This window comes from Alosa sapidissima, chromosome 9 (assembly GCF_018492685.1).
Source record: "Alosa sapidissima isolate fAloSap1 chromosome 9, fAloSap1.pri, whole genome shotgun sequence".
Taxonomy (NCBI): Eukaryota; Metazoa; Chordata; class Actinopteri; order Clupeiformes; family Clupeidae; genus Alosa; species Alosa sapidissima.
In genome coordinates this window covers 20,878,819-20,889,458 of record NC_055965.1, presented here as the reverse complement: position 1 = coordinate 20,889,458, position 10,640 = coordinate 20,878,819, and the positions used below count along the sequence as shown (strand labels likewise).

Below are 10,640 nucleotides of genomic sequence, written 5' to 3'. Positions count from 1 at the left end.
TGCGTGTGTGTGTGTGTGCGTGTGTGTGTGTAATGAGGTTAGAGATCTTTCTGTCTCACTCTGTTTCTGTCATGTGTGCACATGTGTATGTGTGTGTATGTTTGTGTGTGTGGCGGGGGAGTGGTAATGTTAATGGAGCCCCTGAGTGGATATGTGTTAAAAAAAAGGAAGTTTCCCATGTGCACCAGAAAGTTTTGTGGCCACCAGCAGGGTTAGAACTCCAACTCCAACAGATGCACAGATGTGTGTGTGTGTGTAAGTGTGTGTGTGTGTGTGTGTGTGTATGTTAATGTTCCCCTCTGGTCTTGTGTGGTGTGTAAGGAGTGCTCCAACAGGGCCAACAGCGGGAGATTCTCCCTCAGAGACCTGCTCATGGTCCCTATGCAGAGAGTGCTGAAGTACCACCTGCTACTCCAGGTAACAAACACACACACAGACACACACACGCACACACACACACACACACACACACACACACACACACACACACACACACACACACACACACACACACACACACACACACACACACAGAGAGAGAGAGAGATACACACATATAACACTTATGCTCATTCATAGATCTTACATGACCTCTCATGATCATTGCTTATGTAACAAGAATGATATCAGTTTGTGTGCATGTCCATGTTGGTGTGTGTGTGTGTGTGTGTGTGTGTGTGTGTGTGTGTGTGTGTGTGTGTGTGTGCAAGCTATCAGTAAGTAATCGTCTCCGGTTCTTCCTGTTCCTAGGAGCTGATGAAACACACTGTGAACCCAGCTGACAAAGAGAACTTGCGCAACGCTCTGGACGCCATGAAGGTGATGATGGCCCCTTTAAATGCTGCTCGTCCAATTAGCAGTCAGACACTTCTGTCCAAGAGTAACTGTTTCCTGTGTATGGGATGTACAGCATTTGTTAGCATTTTCTGTCATTTACATTTCATGAAGGGTTGTGTATTGGAACAGATTGAAAATGCATAGCAAGCTGGCTCATGACTTTTTGTGTGCGTATGTATGTGTGTGTGTGTGTGTGTGTGTGTGTGTGTGTGTGTGTGTGTGTGTGTGTGTGTGTATGTGTGTGTAGGATCTGGCCCAGTGTGTGAATGAAGTTAAGAGGGACAATGAGATCATGAAGCAGATTACTTCCTTTCAGCTTTCAATCGAAAACATGGTGAGACTTCATTCATTCATTCATTCCAGACACAATGGGGTTTTGACCAATTCATCCGACTGCACAATTAATTATCATTAATTAATTATTCATTCATTCATTCATTCCAAACATGACTTTGAAAACAAGGCTTTGACCTATTCATTCAACTATACAATTCATTCATTCATTCATTCCAGACATGACTTTGGAGGGTTTTGATCAATTCATTCAACAGACCAATTAATTAATTAATTAGTTCATTCATTCATTCTTCATCCACTCTGTCAGGCCACATCCCTTGCACTGTTTGGACGTCCAAAGATAGATGGAGAGCTGAAAGTCTGCACTTCGGAGAAGAAGTCCAAGCAGGACAGGTCAGTTGGGAAGACGCCTTTGCTACAGTATCATATCACACACACACACACACACACACACCCTGCTCTCTCCCGTTGCTATAAGGGGAAAAGGGCAGTTGAGAGGAGGCCGCCGCAGTCCTCTTCTTTTGCTCTAAAGGTCGAAGGTCAGACAGGTTAGAAGGGGAAAAGAGAGTGAGAGATTAGGTGAGAGATGGCTGCTCCTATCAGTTCTATCTGACCCCCTTCTGTTCTTACGTTCTGACAGATAAGATCCAAGGGCTGCTGACCACTCACTCACTTTCTCTGACCACTCACTCACTTTCTCTGACCACTCACTCACTCACTTTCTCTGACCACTCACTCACTCACTTTCTCTGACCACTCACTCTCTCTCTCTGACCACTCACTCACTCACTTTCTCTGACCACTCACTCTCTCTCTGACCACTCTGATCTGTCTGACATCCCTCCCTCCCTCCCTCCCTCCCTCTCTTCCTGCCTCCTTCCTCTCTTCCTCCCTCCCTCCCTCTCTTCCTCCCTCCCTCCCTCTCTTCCTCCCTCCTTCTCTCTTCCTCCCTCCCTCCATCTCTTCCTCCATCCCTCCCTCTCCAAAATATATCTATATAAAACTGGATGTTGTTTTATTCCATACAATAAGGCTGAATGGGTGGTGTCCTGTCCTTAGTTAGAATGGATAGCGCTGCAGTTTGGTCACCCGCTGGCTGGATGGTGGCTGGATGGTGTCCTTTTTTTCTTAAACTTTTGAATTATTTGGCCTCCGATACTTCCCTCCCTCCTTTCTCCCTTAGTATAGCCAAAGATTGTTAAGGCGGAGCAAGATGTTTCATCAGGAGCCACTTCCGGGAACCCGGATCGCACGAGGGGGGGGTCAAAATCCCCCTTTATGCAGAGCAGAGGCAGCGACTGCTCCATTGAAGTCTATGGGCATAGCTCAGAATTTCACCACATATGCTAAGGTCTTGGTTCTATAGACTTAGGAATGTGAATTTTGGGCACGTTTTCATGATCCTCAAACCCTTCTGAACATTTCAGGTACATTTTTAGCATTTTTGAGCATTCCAGTCTGGAGAAAATCAACCTTATATCAGGTGTGCGCCGGTTATTTATGCAGCTGCTGTTGGCCGGTTGCAACGTACGCTCGTCAATACGTCATCGACACGCCTCTTTATGCAGACAGGATTCGATCCCCATTTCGCGCCCATAGACATGAACTACGACGAAGTATCTTGCTCCGCCTTAACAATCTTTGGTATAGCTCAGTGATTCCCACAGATGCCTGGTGGTCTACAACGATGGTGGTCATCCCTTGTAGTCCACGAGCAGCTAGGGTGAAATATGTTTTGTATTAGTGTCTCTTAAACTGTCAATAGTGATGCGATGTACTGATGAGTAGTTTTCCGTATTGAACCAACTCAAATTTAAATTAGAACAGTTATTATTGAAATTGTCTGTTTGATCAACAAACAACCAGCTGGCAGTTTTGCGACACGGCTGTAGCTACAGCAGTATACATTTTTAATTTAGCCAACTTCAAAAATGATCACCGTCCGCAACCTTTACAAAGTCAACTATGTTGCATTACATCTTGCATTTTTTTTGTCTGAAAAATAATTTGAGAAACAGCGCCTCTGCTGGTAAGAAGAACATTATCTTTGGCCCACACTATTTCAATGACTCTCAGCAGACGAGTCCCAGGCTTCATAATAAAAACGACTTTAGTAGACACTGATGAGAATGTTCTTCTTATCATGGAAGTAGCGACTGTTGTTCTCTACACATTGGAGCAGGGATGGCAGGGGCGTCAAGTGAAGACAAGCTTTGGTTGAGATGTGAGTAGCTGGTAGTGGTCAGAATCAGTTGTTTAGCTTGGAATGGTTATGTGAAGGATTGGTTGACATGTTGCATCTGTTCATGTTGAATTGAGTAGAGAGGGAGATGGCATAAGTGTCCAGCTAGGCCCATGTGTGGTGGTCCCCGACTCATAAGTGTCCAGCTAGGCCCATGTGTGGTGGTCCCTGACTCATAAGTGTCCAGCTAGGCCCATGTGTGGTGGTCCCTGACTCATAAGTGTCCAGCTAGGCCCATGTGTGGTGGTCCCCGACTCATAAGTGTCCAGCTAGGCCCATGTGTGGTGGTCCCTGACTCATAAGTGTCCAGCTAGGCCCATGTGTGGTGGTCCCTGACTCATAAGTGTCCAGCTAGGCCCATGTGTGGTGGTCCCTGACTCATAAGTGTCCAGCTAGGCCCATGTGTGGTGGTCCCTGACTCATAAGTGTCCAGCTAGGCCCATGTGTGGTGGTCCCCGACTCATAAGTGTCCAGCTAGGCCCATGTGTGGTGGTCCCTGACTCATAAGTGTCCAGCTAGGCCCATGTGTGGTGGTCCCTGACTCTGAGGTGATAAATATCACAATAAACAGTGACTTGTCTGATCACTGGGGAATGTGTTATGAGAAGGCAGTAGGTCTGCATGATTTGGGGGAAATAATTGTGATTTTTTTTTTTTGGACAGATATTGCGTTTGCAATTTGCGATATGATTTTTGCTCAATATTCTAAATGTCTCTTTAAGTCGTGCCACCCCTGATTGGTGAGCACTCCCAGTGCACAAATAAGCACAGCACCCTCGACAGACTGTGAAACTCACCAAACAGAGTTTCAATGCCCCATCATACACTACACCCACCCACCCACACATCAACCAGAAGGGGCACGGGCAAGGAGGATGACACGAATATATAAGTCATAAATGTGACAAAATTAACTGTGCATCTGTAGCTTTTGCGATTAGGATTAGGTAATTGTCTGTTTATCCCTTCTCTTGTCCAGATATGCATTCCTGTTTGATAAGGCCATGGTGGTTTGTAAGAAGAAGTCTGGGGAGAACTTTGAGATGAAGGACCTCATTGAACTGCAACACTACCAGCTCAGGGAGGAGATCTCGGAGAAGGACAACAAGAAGGTGAGACCCTTCCCCCTCCCTCCCTCTGTTTTGCTATCTCCTCGTTTTCTTGTCCTCTCGTTTTTAGACACTTATCATACATGCTTTTCTCACCCCTTCTCATCTGTTCTGAACTGGTCTCATTGCGTCCACAGTGGTCCCACTCTTTCCTGTTGATAGACTTCCATGGTCACTTTGGTTATGACCTGTACTTCAAGACCCGGGAGCTCAAGAAGAAATGGATGGAGCAGTTTGAGATGGCCATGTAAGCTCTCTCTCCCTCCTCCTCCTCCTCTCTCTCCTTCTCTTTCTCTCTCTCCTCCTCTTTCTCTCCTCTTTTCCACTCTGGCTCTCTCTCACATAATCAAGTCTCTTTAAAGGGAAACTTGGCAGGATTTCCCCCTCTGCTGGAGAAATTGTGCATTATGCTATTTCAAACTGTGGGAAAAGGTAATGATAAAGCACATGGATTTGTTTACAAGCTAGCGAACGGTTAGCATAAGTTTGGCAGAACTATGTGGATGTTACAAGGTAAGAAACACGATTTAAAACGAGTTTCTTGTTTCTCACTTCTCTTTCCGGGACGGTAAGTCTTAATGTTGCAAGGTTGGTTTTCCGCCTGAGGACGCTAGGCGCAGGGGGAAAGTCACCATTTTCACCGGAACAGGTCATTTAACCATCCGAATGATTTCTAAACGGGTTTATTACGTTGAAATAGTTGCCAAGTACCCCTTTAAATCTCTATTTCTTGGTTCCTCTCTCTCTTTCTCTCCCTCTCTCTCTGCCTCACCCTCTCCACCCCTCTCCACCCCTCTCTCTCGCTCTCTTTCTCTTTCTCTCTCTATCTCACTCTCTCTCTCCCTGCCCTGCCTCACCCTCCCTGTCCCCTCTCCACCCCTCTCTCTCGCTCTCTTTCTCTCTTTCTCTTTCTCTCTCTATCTCACTCTCTCTCTCCCTGCCCTGCCTCACCCTCCCTGTCCCCTCTCCACCCCTCTCTCTCGCTCTCTTTCTCTCTTTCTCTTTCTCTCTCTATCTCACTCTCTCTCTCCCTGCCCTGCCTCACCCTCCCTGTCCCCTCTCCACCCCTCTCTCTCGCTCTCTTTCTCTCTTTCTCTTTCTCTTTCTCTCTCTATCTCACTCTCTCTCTCCCTGCCCTGCCTCACCCTCCCTGTCCCCTCTCCACCCCTCTCTCTCGCTCTCTTTCTCTCTCTCTTTCTCTTTCTCTCTCTATCTCACTCTCTCTCTCCCTGCCCTGCCTCACCCTCCCTGTTCCTTCTCCACCCATTTCTCCCTCTCTCTCTCTTTCTCTCTCTCTCTACTGTTTCCTCTTCCCTCTCTTTACCTTTCTTTTTCTCAATATCACACCTGAATCTGTGTGTGTGTGTGTGTGTGTGTGTGTGTCTGTCTGTGTGTGTGTGCATGTGTGTGCATGTGTGTGTGTGTGTGTGTGTGTGTGTGTGTGTGCTTGTGTGTGTGTGCACATGTGTGTGTGTGCGTGTGTCTTTTGCCCACCATGTTCTCAGGTCAAACATGATTCCAGAGAACAGCGGTGCAAATGGCCACGAGTTTCAGATGCACTGTTTCGAGGACACGACCTCCTGTAAAGCCTGTCAGATGTTGCTCAGGTGAGGACCAGTCTCTTCCTGTCAGCTTACAATGGAGGAATTGTTATTATTTATTCACATACAATTTTATTGTATTTTATTATATTTTATTTATATTTTATATTTTATTATTTATTTTATTATATACAATTATTTATATACAGTACAGGCCTGCCAATGCACTCAGTGGAAATTGTATTACTTCCTGCAAAGTCTTCCAAATATATGCTCTGATAACAAATGAAGAGTTTGGTTCCAAAATCTCCATTTAAAAAAAAAAAAAACATTTAAAAATCATGTTATTTAATTGTGTATTTTTGGAAACAAAATGTAAAAATATGATTTATGAAAATTCATTAAAATTGTGGATGTAGCGTTTTGGAAACAAACTCTTCAAGTTTTGCTCAGGTAAGTGTTTATGTAAAGGCCTACCAAATCTTACAAGAGTGGAATTGTATTATCTTCTGTAAGTCCAGATTGACATTTTATCAATGTCAAGGTCTAGCTGTAGGTCTAGCTGGTGTAGCTTAGGCCTAGCTGTAGGTAACTAGTATTTGACCAAAGCTCCTTCCAGGAAAAGGGAAAAGATATATCACTTCTTCTTTTGAGCCCTGCTCAATATAGTCCTCTGATTCTTTGTGAGACTTGCTTAATTGTGTCTGTGATTTTTATTTTTTTTTAAGTATATTTTTGGGCTTTTTTATGCCTTTATTGCGGATAGGATAGTGGAGAATGACAGGAAGTGAATGGGAGAGAGAGTCGGGGTGTGATCCGGAAAGGAGCACGGGGCGGGAATCGAACCCGGGTCGCCGGCGTACGGTGCAGGTGTCCCAGCCAGTTGCGCCACGGCCGGGGCCGTGTCTGTGATTTTTATTCAACTTTTTACATTTGCCAAATTCTGATAACATGAGCCCTGCTTGACCTCATGAGATTGTGTGACCTTGAGGCCTGATGGACCTGGTTGGTGGCCAGATATACTGTATTACAGAATCCAGTGTCAGAGCAAGATCAAATCAAAACCAGAGCCAGACCAGAGCCAAACCAGTACCAGATCTGAGCTAAACCAGTGCCAGATCTGAGCTAAACCAGTGCCAGATCTGAGCCAAACCAGTGCCAGATCTGAGCCAGATCATAGACAGACAAATGTGAAGTGTGCCAAACTGTCCTCGCTGAGCTGCTGGTGACTCAACGTGTGAGCCAACTGCCTGACTTCCACTGCTGCACGTGAGTTTGGCAGAGTGAGGCTGGATGACTTCACTCTGTGAGCTGTTCCGGAGGTCTGGCGAGTTTCACTTGAGTGTAGCTACTTCGTCAGATACAACATAGATCACACTACACCGAAACCACACCATGTGTAATCTGTAATCTGCTGACTCTCTAGCCCAGATCGATGGACTTCCACTTGTGATAACATGTGCGACTCTAATGCAGTGAGTGAGATGGATAGATTGAAGGATTTCCTGTGAGCATGTTCAGTATGTTGCTGATCTGCAGGACTTCCTGCTGTCACATAGTTGGAGCCTGACTCCCTGTGACACACGACTGCCACTTAGACTGACAATCAGTGCAGACTATAGAGGACCCAAAGATGTGACGTTACATCGGATATTCGCTAGTCAATTGCACGTATTGTGTTGTGTTGTGTTGTTGTCTTGAGTCTTATATTGCCAAAGCAGGTATTATACAATAAATCTGTACACTTACATACATACATACATTCTTGAATTTCCCCTTGGGGATCAATAAAGTATCTATCTATCTATCTATCTACATATCAATAGACTTTCATAAGAAAAGAAAAATAATGAAGTTGAAGAAAATGCAGTATATGATAGTGTATTTGTATTTGTGTCTGTATGTTTGTGTGTGTGTGTGCATGCATATATGTATGTATGCTCGTTTGTGTGTGTGTGTGTGTGTGTGTGTGTGTGTTTTATTATTATCATTTTGTCTGTGTAGGTTACTCATTGTCCCTCAGGTTGTGGCATGTTGATATATACTGGGCAGCAAGATATGCCCTGTCTCCTTCTCTGATAGTATATTTATCTCTATTTATCTCTCTCTCTCTATCCCGATCTCTCTCTCTCTCTATCCCGATTTCTCTCTCTCTCTCTCAGGGGTATATTTTTTCAGGGCTACCGCTGCACTCGGTGTAAGATGGCTGCCCATAAGGAGTGTCTGGGAAGGGTTCCTTTATGTGGAAAAAATGCAGGTACTAAGTAAATGTGTGTGTGTGTGTGTGTGTGTGTGTGTGTGTGTGTGTGTGTGTGTGTGTGTGTGTGTGTGTGTGTGTGTGTGTGACAGAGAGAGAGAGAGAGACTGAAAGTGTGTGTTTTTATGAAGGTGTGTGTGTGTGTGTGTGTGTGTGAGAGAGAGAGAGATAGAGCATATTAGTGTTTATGTATGTGTTTGTGTGTGTATGTGTGTGGGAGTTTGTCAACCATAATGTTCTGTGAAGAGGACAAATGAAACCGTGTCAGTTGTTTAAATATAGAACACTCTCTGACCGTTTGCTATGTTCAAAGATCTTACAGGAAGTTGATTTCAAAACACACAAAGCATTCAATAAAAGTTTTTTTTTCTTCTTCAAAGACGAACAGTAATGGCTGAGTTACATCATGTCAAACAACAACTTTTCTCTCTGAAATTGATGAGTTTTAAGTTTATCACTATACTGAGGGACATTATCACAATGTACTAAGCAGCAGTACATAAGCAATAAATACTACTGTGTCCTTTGTATAATCATTATTACTAAGTGTAGTCCTTACTGAAAGCACATCTATGATTGAATTCAACTGCTCCAACTTTTCATTTGCTCCACAGAAAACTCTGGAACTCTTAAAAAGGTACGACCGTGGCCCACTGCTGTAAAGCTGTGCATTTGTGTGTGTGTGTGTGTGTGTGTGTGTGTGTGTGTGTGTCTTTTCTGCAGCAAACATATCAAAAGAGTCAAAACTGTTCAGTATAGCTTGTAACTTTTCCAAAATTGTCTTCCCAATAGAGTAAAACTGTGAAGCCTCAAAGACAACCAAAACCAGGTAGGACGAAACCATTTCAGTTCAATGAGGAGTTCAATGAGGAGTCAAACACAGAAATGTGCCACACAAACAAACAAACGAACAAACAAACTAAACAAAATCTCAGATTCAATGAAAATTCACAAATCATGTTGTGTGTGTTATGTTTTCTCAGTTAAACTGAAGTTTAGATGCTTTGATTTAGTAATATTAAATGAAGAAAATAAAGATATAATTTAAATGATTTTAATATAAATAATTATGCATACATTTTGGAGTGTCATACACTATATGTATGTAGCAGAGCCATCGACTGTTTGGCTCTAACAGAACCAGTTATTTGACCATAATTATTAATATTTCCCATAACACTACTTATGGAACATTTTAAGTTAATATTAATCAGTAGATTTAGGCCGGGATCACATTAGCCAGCGGCAAGCCGCAGGTTTCCTATTGTTCTCTATGATTCGGCAGCGGAACGGTGGCAACGCTGGCGTAACGCTAGCGTTGAACAAGCTGAACGTTGAACTTGGTTCAATTTTCAAAGTGCAACGCGAGCGTATTCAATTGACCAACCGTTTGTGTTGCTTAGGAACGAGATAAAACTTATTATGGTCTGAGCGTTGCGTTACGTTTGCCGCTGCCGCTTGCTGCTAATGTGATACTCGCTTTATAATATATTGCCTTACAGTCTTACAATGTAATGATATCCCTGAGTAAAGTGTGGGTAACAGTAGTATTAGCAAGGTTGTTACTGAGTATGTGATGTACTTATTTGCGTAGTTACAATGATACAAAGGCTGTCACTTACAGGAAGGCTACACCACCAGGCACTGAACTGAAGCGTTCCCTTCGCGCAGCGTCTACTGCAACAGTTAGCTTACACTATGATTAACAGTATTTTTTTTTACGCGTCACGAACGGAGCGCTTCAGTTGTGGACCCGGCGTAGCTCTGGTGTTACTTTCTGTAGTCGCCACTTGTTTCATGACATCGCTCCTCGCCTGCCTGTGAGGTCACTTCCTGTCATTTGCCCCTTCCCTTGCCAGGTCTGCCTAAAATGGAGGTATGTGAGGAGTACTACGGTCTGCCGCCACCCCCTGTGGCTTTCGGCCAACCACTGCACCTCTCTCTGGGTGATGTCATCGAGCTGACACGGGCAGAGGTGGAGCTACAATGGTGGGAGGTGTGTTGGGGTGGGGGGGGTCAAAGGTCACACGAATACACACGCATGGTTGGACATCTGATACGGTCCGGCGTTGTGCAGAAAATCGGTGCAGTGTGCACAGCACTGCCAACACCGACCGACATTCATGTAGAATCGCTGATGGAGCCATTGGTAAAAGGGTTACTCTGATCGGCTGTTTAGCCTGCCAATCTGTTGCTCTCATCGGCTGTTTAGCCTGCCAATCTGTTACTCTGATCGACTGTGCCAATCTGTTGATCTGATCGGCTGTTTAGCCTGCCAATCTGTTACTCTGATCGGCTGCTTAGCCTGCCAATCTGTTGGTCTGATCGGCTGTTTAGCCTGCCAATCTGTTACTCTG

General features: G+C 44.4%; 2 protein-coding genes across 3 annotated transcripts in view; both read left to right on the top strand.

Annotated features, from left to right (window-relative positions):
• Positions 1-10,640, top strand: part of LOC121718035 (NACHT, LRR and PYD domains-containing protein 12-like) — a 1,225,568-nt gene that overhangs the window by 1,170,765 nt on the left and 44,163 nt on the right. The gene's annotated exons all lie outside the window — the stretch shown is intronic.
• Positions 1-10,640, top strand: part of LOC121718044 (proto-oncogene vav-like) — a 33,838-nt gene that overhangs the window by 17,337 nt on the left and 5,861 nt on the right. Inside the window, exons 11-21 of one of the 2 annotated variants that reach the window (XM_042102844.1) lie at positions 322-417; positions 751-819; positions 1,085-1,171; positions 1,442-1,527; positions 4,356-4,488; positions 4,623-4,732; positions 5,991-6,092; positions 8,189-8,283; positions 8,898-8,920; positions 9,076-9,112; positions 10,143-10,159. In XM_042102844.1, coding sequence (XP_041958778.1) covers positions 322-417; positions 751-819; positions 1,085-1,171; positions 1,442-1,527; positions 4,356-4,488; positions 4,623-4,732; positions 5,991-6,092; positions 8,189-8,283; positions 8,898-8,920; positions 9,076-9,112; positions 10,143-10,159 — 855 coding nt within the window. Of the gene's footprint in view, positions 1-321; positions 418-750; positions 820-1,084; positions 1,172-1,441; positions 1,528-4,355; positions 4,489-4,622; positions 4,733-5,990; positions 6,093-8,188; positions 8,284-8,897; positions 8,921-9,075; positions 9,113-10,142; positions 10,280-10,640 lie in introns of both variants that reach the window. The other variant, XM_042102843.1, reaches the window with a different exon arrangement.